Source organism: Salmo trutta, chromosome 13 (genome assembly GCF_901001165.1).
Source record: "Salmo trutta chromosome 13, fSalTru1.1, whole genome shotgun sequence".
Lineage (NCBI taxonomy): Eukaryota > Metazoa > Chordata > Actinopteri > Salmoniformes > Salmonidae > Salmo > Salmo trutta.
This window is the reverse complement of record NC_042969.1, coordinates 68349227-68364065: the sequence shown is the minus strand read 5'-3', so window position 1 is coordinate 68364065 and position 14839 is coordinate 68349227. Positions and strand designations below refer to the sequence as shown.

At 45.9% G+C, this 14839-nt stretch overlaps 1 protein-coding gene across 1 annotated transcript in view; it reads right to left on the bottom strand.

Moving 5' to 3' along the window:
* LOC115206408 (Down syndrome cell adhesion molecule) overlaps positions 1-14839 on the bottom strand; it is a 148364-nt gene that overhangs the window by 3011 nt on the left and 130514 nt on the right. The window contains exons 26-32 of the mRNA XM_029773343.1: positions 5940-6230; positions 5583-5759; positions 5181-5211; positions 4043-4155; positions 3795-3944; positions 2516-2716; positions 1903-2205 (exon numbers count right to left, since the gene is read on the bottom strand). Of these exons, the coding sequence (XP_029629203.1) occupies positions 1903-2205; positions 2516-2716; positions 3795-3944; positions 4043-4155; positions 5181-5211; positions 5583-5759; positions 5940-6230 (1266 nt within the window). The remainder of the gene's footprint in view (positions 1-1902; positions 2206-2515; positions 2717-3794; positions 3945-4042; positions 4156-5180; positions 5212-5582; positions 5760-5939; positions 6231-14839) is intronic.

Here is a 14839-nt window from a genome sequence, read left to right as displayed (position 1 = left end):
GGGTTTGATGTACAGTGCCTTCAGAAAGTATTCAGACTCTGACTTTTTCCACATTTTGTTACGTTTCAGCCTTATTTTAAAATGGATTTAAAAAAAAAATCCTCAGCAATCTACACACAATATCCCATAATGACAAAGCGTAAACAGGTTATTCACATTTTTCTTATATGTTTTAATTTTTTACTTATTTACATAAGTATTCAGACCCTTTGCTATGAGACTCGAAATTGAGCTCAGGTGAATCCTGTTTCCATTGATCATCCTTGAGATGTTTCTACAACTTCATTGGAGTCCATCTGTGGTAAATTCAACTGATTGGACATGATTTGGAAAGGCACACACCTGTCTATACAGTGGCAAGAAAAAGTATGTGAACCCTTTGGAATTACCTGGATTTCTGCATAAATTTGACATAAAATTAGATCTGATCTTCATCTAAGTCACAACAACAGACATACACAAACACAGTCTGCTGAAGAAATGAGCTTGCCAAATCCCACACGTAGTGGACGCACTTAATGTCAAAGTCATGACCCCAGGTTGACCCACTGTATCAGTATCAGGTGTGTGTGATTGTGATTGAAACGTGTCAGAGTAACAGGAGAGAGGGCTGTCCCCTCCTCTGTCAACTCAGGGCAAAGGTACATTACGACAGAAGGGGGGGGTGCAGTGGGACATTGTCAGACAGATGTCCATCAAGCACTTTTGTATGCCATCACTATTGTATGCCAGCATCGACATGTATGTTTTATATTGAAAATATTGCTTTTTTTCTTTCTTCTTTGTTTTTTCTGATGCTACTATGTGACACTCATTGGGTAAAAACACCATAACAATTAACTGTGTTCAAACTAACATGGGTGAATTCCACAGTGTGTGCCACAACAGAGCTGGCTGATGCTATACCAGACTGGCAACAACGGCCTTCAACAGGGACTTATTGTAGAAACCTGTAAAGCGTGTCTACGTGTCGCTGGTGTCGCCCAGCTCCCGCTGGATGAAAGTGACACCAGGGTTAGCACGACGCTACAACAGGCTCTGTGTCTGAAAGACTGATATCGCGCTGAACATCTCCATTGTGGCAGTAAAGTGCTGTTTTGTATTGACAGACAATAGCTTTAGATTGGCTTGACAGATAGCCTCTACTTGCCCTCAGCTGACGGTTTAAGCCTCCTGCTGGCTGATGACTGTGGGCAGCTGGCTCGTGTACGCACCATGAAAACATAATGAGGAACGGAAACTCAAGACCCAGCTCAGATAGCCAAAACCTGTCTACCTTGTCTAACTCAGCCCAACCTAGATCCTGCCTTCAGACAACATCAACACCAAGCTAGTCTTCATGCACCCAGCCCAGACTGACAACATGGCAGGCCAGGACTTGCTAAACGTACTATATACAATCTGTCTGTGTGTGTGTATTTTTTACAAAAAGTCTTTGAAAAATGTGCATTTCCTCATGTTTATGTATTTCAACCCATTCTGTTTGGTCTGTCCACAAGCTGCGCCAGACAGTGGAACCAATAGGAATAGGAGTTGAGTAGCAGCAGGTCATATGAGGCCAACCTGGGGGAGGACAGTGTCAGACAGACGGACAGACGGATAGACTGACAGACGGACGGACGGACAGACAGACAGACAGATGGACAGACAGATCCTCCATGTGCAGACATTGCTGCAGAGCACTGAAGATGAGTACAGCACTGTGAGAGGGGTATTACTGGGGTTTTAATAGTGTTTGTACTTCATCAAGCATTAACGCATTCCAGAAGTGTTATCTGAGGAAGTGTACCTTATGATCATTATTTTGCAATAGGCGTTTTGTAACACTGATCTAGAGTAATGAGGAAAATAATGAAGTTTCAGTAAGGTTTGAACTGTACTGTGCGTGTGTGTTCTGTATACCCGGTCTGTGGGCCTTAGGTGCTGCCATGTTCATAACCCGGCTGACGTCCTGAGGCTTGGGCGGGGAGGCGGTGAACCTGCAGATGCCTGACTCGGATGGCGTGCTGGACGTCAGGCTGTCTGTGTAGTCGTTGGTCCCGGCAGTCATTTGCTCTGAGGAGGTGTCGGAGATAAAGCATTCTGTGATGGTGAACTTGGCATGCCGCAGGTGCTCCTCCATCTTGGCATGCTCGTAGGCTCGGGCCAGCTCCTCGTACGTGGACGACGCGCTCTCTGTCGACACCATGCTGCTCCGCGCGCGGTCTACGTAGTCACACACACACACACACACACACACACACACACACACACACACACACACACACACACACACACACACACACACACACACACAACACACACACACACACACACACACACACACACACACACACACACACACAAAGAAGCAACATCCATTATAGTACATGCATTATAGCTGAAATTTCCTAAGATATATAGGAAATATCTTAAAACATACCGTGAGCACTCTGACCCTTCCACGTACAGTAGTAGTGGTCTCCCCTTTGCTGCAGACTAATGTTGTATGTGAGACATAGGGTCAGTCCAGTACCTGTGTCCTGCGATGGGCTGACGCTGTAGCTATCGCTCTCCTTGTCCACAGAGCCGGTGGCGCGCGGTGTGGGCAGTCTCCAGTCTGTGCTCAGGGTGTGGGAGGAGGTGGGTGGTTGGGGGGGGTTCAGGGTCCACTGGCTGGCGTATCGGTTCCTGCTGGCTGCAGGGCCTGCTTTGGCAGTGCGGCGTGCTGTTGGGTCTGGGGGTGAAAGGGCCAAGGTCATTACTGATGAGAGGCCTAGGCAGTGTTGGAATTGGCACCCTATCCCCTATGTAGTGCACTACTTTTGACCAGGGTCCCAATGGAATAGGGTGCCATTTCATACGTCACACTGAAGTGCTATTAGACAGTAAATAGCATACATTGAGTCTTAATTTTCTGTGTATCAAATTACAGAGACATCTATTGATCAATAATAATTAATAGTTTTCACAGTAGATATAATATTCCCCAAAGAATAAACAGTATCATTTTCAGTCTAACCCAGACATTTAACCTACTGTGCTATGCATCAATGGCACCAAATCAGAATAGCCCTTTAGAACGGCCATGATTAGAGCCGGCCTGGAGAAGCCAGAGAAGAATAGCAGTGGTAATAGTAGTAGGTCAGAGTGGAGTAATTCCATCAGTGGGCTGGAGACTGGAGCACCAGGCAGTGTTTGCCCAACACTCTGGATAGATATGGCTGAGTCAGCAGATAAGGTTTAGGCCCACAGTGCTGCCAGGCCAGCCTCAATGAGCCCAATCAGGTGAGCTGTCAGGTGGAGCCAGATGCCTCTCCTCTCTTCATCAGTTCAGCTCCACTGAAGCTCAGCAGCAACAGAGCCTCCATAAGCCACTGTGCAGCCACTGGCTTGGCTCACACTGCTCTGGGCTGTGGGCTCTGGGAGTGCATCTGAGGGTTGAAACTATGATAAGCTGAAAATTCTAGTTTGCTTAGAATGGATTTGGGATCAGGGTATGTGAATACCTGGAGGTTATTTGTTAGAGCTGTTGTTTATAAAAACTAGAGTCTAAACACTGATTGGAGGACGGGGGTCCAGTTACAGGCACCTGAGAGATAAATAAATATGTACAACGATTTAAAGTTACAGCAGACGCTTGGATTGAATGCAACTATATCAGAAAATATGAATCTTGAGAGAGAGCATTCTCTTATTTCACATAACTACAAACAAATAAAAAAACATGAATTACCCCTATTCTTCCAGGAGACGACAGAGTAAAGGTGGTGAGGGGTGGGATATAGAGGTGATTAAATGGGTAAAGCTCTTACTGGTCCCAGGCCGGGCATCGGAGACGTCCACCAGTGGGCCGGTGGCCTGCGACAGGGACTGGTAGTGGACTGTGTGCGTGACAGTGGACGACTTCTGTTTGGACGTCTCCCCAAAGTCATTATCAGTCAGCAGCACCGTCGACCTGTCGTCTGAGAGACAGAAAACAGGGAGGAAGACAATGAGTTATTAGAAAAGATGATCAAATATAACACGCAACGGATAAACTGGCGTGGCAGACTTGTCTCACCAATAGTCTCCATAGTGTCTCTCTCTTCGATGAGCAGCTGGGCTCGGGGGATGTCGATGTGCATTCTCATGGCTTGCTGCTTGTTCGATGTGTCTGGTGTCCGTGTGTTTTTACTAGGAGATAGAAATGTCAGTTAGGGGCTTTTGTTTGTTATTGTTTGTAAGTTTTCTGTCATAGTTTTAAAGTAACTGTCCAGTGAGAATCTCACTTTTAAAAGTTCATATTATGTTAACTCATATCAAGATTGAAAAACAGCTTCTGTCTCAAGGCCATCAGATTGTTAAACAGCCATCACAAGCACAGAGAGGCGGCTGCCTACCTACAGACTTGATATCATTGTCGACTTTAATAAATGGAACACTAGTCACTTTAATAATGCCACTTTAAGAATGTTTACATATCTCGCATTACTTATCTCATATGTATATACTGTATACTGTATCCTACACTATCTATTCTATACTATCTATTGCATCTTAGCCTCTCTGTCACTGCTCATCCATATATATTATATTTATATATTCTTATCCCATTCCTTTACTAGATTGTGTGTATTAGGTTTTGTTGTGGAATTTGTTAGATATTTGGTTTTGTTGTGGAATTGTTAGATATTACCTGTTAGATACTGCTGCACTGTCGGATCTAGAAGCATAAGCATTTCGCTACACTCGCAATAACATCTGCTAACCATGTGTATGTGACCAATAAAATTTGATTTGTTGACTTGTCCTATTCTCGTATTTGTGGCCAAAGCATAAATTGGCCGCAAAAACTCTACCTCAAACTGAAAAATACTTTTTATTTCCTAATAGAGTATGATGTCATACTCCTGAGGAGGATGAGCTGGCCAATCAGCAGTCTAGAGAAGGATGAGCTGGCCAATCATTGGACTACTCCCGTTAATATTTTGAATGACTGGTATATGCCCACACCATTCCGTTGTTGGGGTACGCCCACACCATTCCAACACAGAAAAGCTGTTTTTTAACACACTTAATTACAATTTTTTTGTTACTATTTCACTCATATTGTAAGTAATTATAGGTCATATTTCATAGAAATCTGGAAACACTGGACAGTTACTTTAAAGTATTTTATGATTCCTATCTATAGTTAAGATTTATTCCTCTTCACGTACCTCATCAGCATTTCTGCCAGGCTTTTTGCATCTGTGAAGTCAGCATACAATAAGTTAGTAACAATGCAGAGTTGTGGTTGACAAAAGCTAACATATTACAACCATAGGCACCAAGCCAATTTCCTAGATGTGCAAAACTAGAACATTAGAGTGTTGGCAAATTAATAGTGGAACATTAGATCTGATCAGACCGTTCTACGGTGTTAGCTAAACTCATAGCCTCTTAATTACATAATGAAAGTCAATAGTCACAAACTCACAATTCTACTCTGCTCAAGTTAATTGATCCTCAGTCTCTTGAGCATAAAGCTCTAAAAAGTGCTTGTGTGTTATTGTTTGCCTTTTTTCTATTGTGTGTGTGTGGGTGCGTGTGCATCTGAGTGTCTTTATGTTCTGACTCACCGCGTAGCCTCTTGAGCCTCTGCTCCCTCCTCCTCCTCTTCAGCACCATCAGGAGGATGAAGACCATGACAGCAGCCACCAGAATACAGGTGATGGTCACCATCATCTTCAGCCCCTCATTGCCTGACATGTTGTCTGTGATGGGGTCCACTGTCTTCAACAGAGGAGGGATAGTGCCTGTGGGGAGAGGAACCATCCTGGGTATTAGGCATGACTATTTACCACCAGGGCTGGGACTTGGGAGGACTAAGAATCGTAGTCAAATATGTTTCTTTGGAAGGACTTCTTTTGTAAATGAAAGTATCATGGTTTAAGAAAAAATATTGTCATCCTAGAGGACCACTGAACTGAACTCACTTCCATCGGCGTTGAGCGTGGCGAATGTGATTTTCTTCTCGGCGAAGCCAGCGCTGTTGACCACCTTCATCTGCAGCTCGTACCAGGTGGCTTCCGCCAGGTCGTACAGGATGTAGCTCTTGGTTAGTGAGGTGCGCTGAGCCATGGTCCACATTGCCGTGTCCACCGGACGGTACTCCAGGGTGAATGAGGTGATTGGGCAGCCGCCATTGTTCCACCCAATTAGGTTGAGCCTGACCCGGGTGGAATTGATGCTGGCAAACAGCTCGTGTTCTTTGGCAAACTGGGGCTCTGGAAACAAGAGGGGTGAAGATACCAGATGTAGACTTTTAAGGATGCCAGTAACATTTTATTCATGAACAAAATCAGGTCACAATAATTGAGCAAGTTTAGGGAATTGCTTGGTAAATTCTTTGGATAGGACTTGACTTAGAGTCAGTTCTAAGGGGACAGTGGTGGGGTGGAGATGCTATAGAGAAGAGATGAGCAAATTTGATGGGGTGGGGGCCACAAAAAAATTGCTTGCAGGTCTGCGTACCCACATGTGCATCCCCCCACCCACCACATTGCGAGCAAAATATTTTAGCAGCCCCACTCTTGACCTCGGAGAGAAATGTTTTACGTTTTAGAGTTAATGTCGTGCAATTCTACACATTTTGCCATGGGGCATAGAGAAAATGGTGCAGTTTTATAAGTCATGTGATCCAATTCTACTCATTTTGACATTGGACGGGGGGAAAATTGGTCGTTTTACATTGTGCCATAGGGTGGAGAGAAATGTTTGCAGTTTTTAATGTGATACCTGAGTGAGACTGACAAACAAAATCAATGGGGCAGGTAATTCATCCATGATTGCTGGCCGCTAGACTAATTTACCAATCAAAAACATGTTAGCTGATATGGGCTAATTGAGTGACAATCAGTGACTATCATAACCTATTTTTTATTGCACCTTGTGTATTCTACTATTCTAACTTTAAGTTGAGACTCCGACTGAGTTTTAAAAAACGAAATAAAAAATGTATCCGAGGGCCAGTAGCCCATCCCTGCTATAGAGACTCTACCTACAGCCCATCCCTGCAATAGAGACTCTACCTACAGCCCATCCCTGCTATAGAGACTCTACCTACAGCCCATCCCTGCAATAGAGACTCTACCTACAGCCCATCCCTGCAATAGAGACTCTACCTATAGCCCATCCCTGCAATAGAGACTCTACCTATAGCCCATCCCTGCTATAGAGACTCTACCTATAGCCCATCCCTGCTATAGAGACTATATCTATAGCCCATCCCTGCAATAGAGACTCTACCTATAGCCCATCCCTGCTATAGAGACTCTACCAATAGCTCATCCCTGCTATAGAGACTCTACCTATAGCCCATCCCTGCTATAGAGACTATATCTAAAGCCCATCCCTGCAATAGAGACTCTACCTATAGCCCATCCCTGCTATAGAGACTCTACCTATAGCCCATCCTTGAAATAGAGGCTCTACCTATAGCCCATCCCTGCTATAGAGACTCTACCTATAGCCCATCCCTGCAATAGAGACTATACCTATAGCCCATTCCTTCTATAGAGACTCTACCTATAGCCCATTCCTTCTATAGAGACTCTACCTATAGCCCATCCCTGCAATAGAGACTCTACCTATAGCCCATCCCTGCTATAGAGACTCTACCTATAGCCCATCCCTGCAATAGAGACTATACCTATAGCCCATCCCTGCTATAGAGACTCTACCTATAGCCCATCCCTGCTATAGAGACTCTACATATAGCCCATCCCTGCAATAGAGACCGAACCTATAGCCCATCCCTGCTATAGAGACTCTACCTATAGCCCATCCCTGCTAAAGAGACTAAATCTATAGCCCATCCCTGCAATAGAGACTCTACCTATAGCCCATCCCTGCTATAGAGACTCTACCTATAGCCCATCCCTGCTATAGAGACTCTACCTATAGCCCATCCCTGCAATAGAGACTCTACCTATAGCCCATCCCTGCTATAGAGACTCTACCTATAGCCCATCCCTGCAATAGAGACTCTACCTATAGCCCATCCCTGCTATAGAGACTCTACCTATAGCCCATCCCTGCTATAGAGACTCTACCTATAGCCCATCCCTGCAATAGAGACTCTACCTATAGCCCATCCCTGCAATAGAGACTCTACCTAAAGCCCATCCCTGCTATAGAGACTCTACCTATAGCCCATCCCTGCAATAGAGACCTAACCTATAGCCCATCCCTGCTATAGAGACTCTACCTATAGCCCATCCCTGCTATAGAGACTAAATCTATAGCCCATCCCTGCAATAGAGACTCTACCTATAGCCCATCCCTGCTATAGAGACTCTACCTATAGCCCATCCCTGCTATAGAGACTCTACCTATAGCCCATCCCTGCAATAGAGACTCTACCTATAGCCCATCCCTGCTATAGAGACTCTACCTATAGCCCATCCCTGCTATAGAGACTCTACCTATAGCCCATCCCTGCAATAGAGACCGAACCTATAGCCCATCCCTGCTATAGAGACTCTACCTATAGCCCATCCCTGCTAAAGAGACTAAATCTATAGCCCATCCCTGCAATAGAGACTCTACCTACAGCCCATCCCTGCAATAGAGACTCTACCTATAGCCCATCCTTGAAATAGAGGCTCTACCTATAGCCCATCCCTGCTATAGAGACTCTACCTATAGCCCATCCCTGCAATAGAGACTATACCTATAGCCCATTCCTTCTATAGAGACTCTACCTATAGCCCATTCCTTCTATAGAGACTCTACCTATAGCCCATCCCTGCAATAGAGACTCTACCTAAAGCCCATCCCTGCTATAGAGACTCTACCTATAGCCCATCCCTGCTATAGAGACTCTACCTATAGCCCATCCCTGCTATAGAGACTATATCTATAGCCCATCCCTGCAATAGAGACTCTACCTATAGCCCATCCCTGCTATAGAGACTCTACCAATAGCTCATCCCTGCTATAGAGACTCTACCTATAGCCCATCCCTGCTATAGAGACTATATCTAAAGCCCATCCCTGCAATAGAGACTCTACCTATAGCCCATCCCTGCTATAGAGACTCTACCTATAGCCCATCCTTGAAATAGAGGCTCTACCTATAGCCCATCCCTGCTATAGAGACTCTACCTATAGCCCATCCCTGCAATAGAGACTATACCTATAGCCCATTCCTTCTATAGAGACTCTACCTATAGCCCATTCCTTCTATAGAGACTCTACCTATAGCCCATCCCTGCAATAGAGACTCTACCTATAGCCCATCCCTGCTAGAGAGACTCTACCTATAGCCCATCCCTGCAATAGAGACTATACCTATAGCCCATCCCTGCTATAGAGACTCTACCTATAGCCCATCCCTGCTATAGAGACTCTACATATAGCCCATCCCTGCAATAGAGACCGAACCTATAGCCCATCCCTGCTATAGAGACTCTACCTATAGCCCATCGCTGCTAAAGAGACTAAATCTATAGCCCATCCCTGCAATAGAGACTCTACCTATAGCCCATCCCTGCTATAGAGACTCTACCTATAGCCCATCCCTGCTATAGAGACTCTACCTATAGCCCATCCCTGCAATAGAGACTCTACCTATAGCCCATCCCTGCTATAGAGACTCTACCTATAGCCCATCCCTGCAATAGAGACTCTACCTATAGCCCATCCCTGCTATAGAGACTCTACCTATAGCCCATCCCTGCTATAGAGACTCTACCTATAGCCCATCCCTGCAATAGAGACTCTACCTATAGCCCATCCCTGCAATAGAGACTCTACCTAAAGCCCATCCCTGCTATAGAGACTCTACCTATAGCCCATCCCTGCAATAGAGACCTAACCTATAGCCCATCCCTGCTATAGAGACTCTACCTATAGCCCATCCCTGCAATAGAGACTAAATCTATAGCCCATCCCTGCAATAGAGACTCTACCTATAGCCCATCCCTGCTATAGAGACTCTACCTATAGCCCATCCCTGCTATAGAGACTCTACCTATAGCCCATCCCTGCAATAGAGACTCTACCTATAGCCCATCCCTGCTATAGAGACTCTACCTATAGCCCATCCCTGCTATAGAGACTCTACCTATAGCCCATCCCTGCAATAGAGACCTAACCTATAGCCCATCCCTGCTATAGAGACTCTACCTATAGCCAATCCCTGCTAAAGAGACTAAATCTATAGCCCATCCCTGCAATAGAGACTCTACCTACAGCCCATCCCTGCAATAGAGACTCTACCTATAGCCCATCCTTGAAATAGAGGCTCTACCTATAGCCCATCCCTGCTATAGAGACTCTACCTATAGCCCATCCCTGCAATAGAGACTATACCTATAGCCCATTCCTTCTATAGAGACTCTACCTATAGCCCATTCCTTCTATAGAGACTCTACCTATAGCCCATCCCTGCAATAGAGACTCTACCTAAAGCCCATCCCTGCTATAGAGACTCTACCTATAGCCAATCCCTGCAATAGAGACCTAACCTATAGCCCATCCCTGCTATAGAGACTCTACCTATAGCCCATCCCTGCAATAGAGACTAAATCTATAGCCCATCCCTGCAATAGAGACTCTACCTATAGCCCATCCCTGCTATAGAGACTCTACCTATAGCACATCCCTGCTATAGAGACTCTACCTATAGCCCATCCCTGCAAAAGAGACTCTACCTATAGCCCATCCCTGCTATAGAGACTCTACCTATAGCCCATCCCTGCTATAGAGACTCTACCTATAGCCCATCCCTGCAATAGAGACCTAACCTATAGCCCATCCCTGCTATAGAGACTCTACCTATAGCCCATCCCTGCTAAAGAGACTAAATCTATAGCCCATCCCTGCAATAGAGACTCTACCTATAGCCCATCCCTGCTATAGAGACTCTACCTATAGCCCATCCCTGCTACAGAGACTCTACCTATAGCCCATCCCTGCAATAGAGACTCTACCTATAGCCCATCCCTGCTATAGAGACTCTACCTATAGCCCATCCCTGCAATAGAGACTCTACCTATAGCCCATCCCTGCTATAGAGACTCTACCTATAGCCCATCCCTGCTATAGAGACTCTACCTATAGCCCATCCCTGCAATAGAGACTCTACCTATAGCCCATCCCTGCAATAGAGACTCTACCTATAGCCCATCCCTGCTATAGAGACTCTACCTATAGCCCATCCCTGCAATAGAGACCTAACCTATAGCCCATCCCTGCTATAGAGACTCTACCTATAGCCCATCCCTGCAATAGAGACTAAATCTATAGCCCATCCCTGCAATAGAGACTCTACCTATAGCCCATCCCTGCTATAGAGACTCTACCTATAGCCCATTCCTTCTATAGAGACTCTACCTATAGCCCATCCCTGCAATAGAGACTCTACCTATAGCCCATCCCTGCAATAGAGACTCTACCTATAGCCCATCCCTGCAATAGAGACTCTACCTATAGCCCATTCCTTCTATAGAGACTCTACCTATAGCCCATCCCTGCAATAGAGACTCTACCTATAGCCCATCCCTGTAATAGAGACTCTACCTATAGCCCATCACTGCAATAGAGACTCTACCTATAGCCCATCCCTGCTATAGAGACTCTACCTATAGCCCATCCCTTCTATAGAGACTCTACCTATAGCCCATCCCTGCAATAGAGACTCTACCTATAGCCCATCCCTGTAATAGAGACTCTACCTATAGCCCATCACTGCAATAGAGACTCTACCTATAGCCCATCCCTGCTATAGAGACTCTACCTATAGCCCATCCCTGCTATAGAGACTCTACCTATAGCCCATTCCTTCTATAGAGACTCTACCTATAGCCCATCCCTGCAATAGAGACTCTACCTATAGCCCATCCCTGCTATAGAGACTCTACCTATAGCCCATCCCTGCTATAGAGCCTCTACCTACAGCCCATCCCTGCTATAGAGACTCTACCTACAGCCCATCCCTGCAATAGAGACTCTACCTATAGCACATCCCTGCTATAAAGACTCTACCTATAGCCCATCCCTGCTATAGAGACTCTACCTATAGCCTATCCCTGCTATAGAGACTCTACCTACAGCCCATCCCTGCTATAGAGACTCTACCTACAGCCCATCCCTGCTATAGAGACTCTACCTATAGCCCATCCCTGCTATAGAGACTCTACCTATAGCCCATCCCTGCTATAGAGACTCTACCTATAGCCCATCCCTGCAATGGAGACTCTACCTATAGCCCATTCCTTCTATAGAGACTCTACCTATAGCACATTCCTTCTATAGAGACTCTACCTATAGCCCATCCCTGCAATAGAGACTCTACCTATAGCCCATCCCTGCTATAGAGACTCTACCTATAGCCCATCCCTGCTATAGAGACTCTACCTATAGCCCATCCCTGCAATAGAGACCGAACCTATAGCCCATCCCTGCTATAGAGACTCTACCTATAGCCCATCCCTGCTAAAGAGACTAAATCTATAGCCCATCCCTGCAATAGAGACTCTACCTATAGCCCATCCCTGCTATAGAGACTCTACCTATAGCCCATCCCTGCTATAGAGACTCTACCTATAGCCCATCCCTGCAATAGAGACTCTACCTATAGCCCATCCCTGCTATAGAGACTCTACCTATAGCCCATCCCTGCAATAGAGACTCTACCTATAGCCCATCCCTGCTATAGAGACTCTACCTATAGCCCATCCCTGCTATAGAGACTCTACCTATAGCCCATCCCTGCAATAGAGACTCTACCTATAGCCCATCCCTGCAATAGAGACTCTACCTATAGCCCATCCCTGCTATAGAGACTCTACCTATAGCCCATCCCTGCAATAGAGACCTAACCTATAGCCCATCCCTGCTATAGAGACTCTACCTATAGCCCATCCCTGCAATAGAGACTAAATCTATAGCCCATCCCTGCAATAGAGACTCTACCTATAGCCCATCCCTGCTATAGAGACTCTACCTATAGCCCATTCCTTCTATAGAGACTCTACCTATAGCCCATCCCTGCAATAGAGACTCTACCTATAGCCCATCCCTGCAATAGAGACTCTACCTATAGCCCATCCCTGCAATAGAGACTCTACCTATAGCCCATTCCTTCTATAGAGACTCTACCTATAGCCCATCCCTGCAATAGAGACTCTACCTATAGCCCATCCCTGTAATAGAGACTCTACCTATAGCCCATCACTGCAATAGAGACTCTACCTATAGCCCATCCCTGCTATAGAGACTCTACCTATAGCCCATTCCTTCTATAGAGACTCTACCTATAGCCCATCCCTGCAATAGAGACTCTACCTATAGCCCATCCCTGTAATAGAGACTCTACCTATAGCCCATCACTGCAATAGAGACTCTACCTATAGCCCATCCCTGCTATAGAGACTCTACCTATAGCCCATCCCTGCTATAGAGACTCTACCTATAGCCCATTCCTTCTATAGAGACTCTACCTATAGCCCATCCCTGCAATAGAGACTCTACCTATAGCCCATCCCTGCTATAGAGACTCTACCTATAGCCCATCCCTGCTATAGAGCCTCTACCTACAGCCCATCCCTGCTATAGAGACTCTACCTACAGCCCATCCCTGCAATAGAGACTCTACCTATAGCAAATCCCTGCTATAAAGACTCTACCTATAGCCCATCCCTGCTATAGAGACTCTACCTATAGCCTATCCCTGCTATAGAGACTCTACCTACAGCCCATCCCTGCTATAGAGACTCTACCTACAGCCCATCCCTGCTATAGAGACTCTACCTATAGCCCATCCCTGCTATAGAGACTCTACCTATAGCCCATCCCTGCTATAGAGACTCTACCTATAGCCCATCCCTGCAATGGAGACTCTACCTATAGCCCATTCCTTCTATAGAGACTCTACCTATAGCACATTCCTTCTATAGAGACTCTACCTATAGCCCATCCCTGCAATAGAGACTCTACCTATAGCCCATCCCTGCTATAGAGACTCTACCTATAGCCCATCGCTGCAATAGAGACTCTAAATATAGCCCATCCCTGCAATAGAGACCGAACCTATAGCCCATCCCTGCTATAGAGACTCTACCTATAGCCCATCCCTGCTAAAGAGACTAAATCTATAGCCCATCCCTGCAATAGAGACTCTACCTATAGCCCATCCCTGCTATAGAGACTCTACCTATAGCCCATCCCTGCTATAGAGACTCTACCTATAGCCCATCCCTGCAATAGAGACTCTACCTATAGCCCATCCCTGCTATAGAGACTCTACCTATAGCCCATCCCTGCAATAGAGACTCTACCTATAGCCCATCCCTGCTATAGAGTCTCTACCTATAGCCCATCCCTGCTATAGAGACTCTACCTATAGCCCATCCCTGCAATAGAGACTCTACCTATAGCCCATCCCTGCAATAGAGACTCTACCTATAGCCCATCCCTGCTATAGAGACTCTACCTATAGCCCATCACTGCAATAGAGACCTAACCTATAGCCCATCCCTGCTATAGAGACTCTACCTATAGCCCATCCCTGCAATAGAGACCTAACCTATAGCCCATCCCTGCTATAGAGACTCTACCTATAGCCCATCCCTGCAATAGAGACCTCTACCTATAGCCCATCCCTGCTATAGAGACTCTAACCTATCCCATCCCTGCTATAGAGACTCTACCTATAGCCCATCCCTGCAATAGAGACTCTACCTATAGCCCATCCCTGCAATAGAGACTCTACCTAAAGCCCATCCCTGCTATAGAGACTCTACCTATAGCCAATCCCTGCAATAGAGACCTGACCTATAGCCCATCCCTGCTATAGAGACTCTACCTATAGCCCATCCCGCAATAGAGC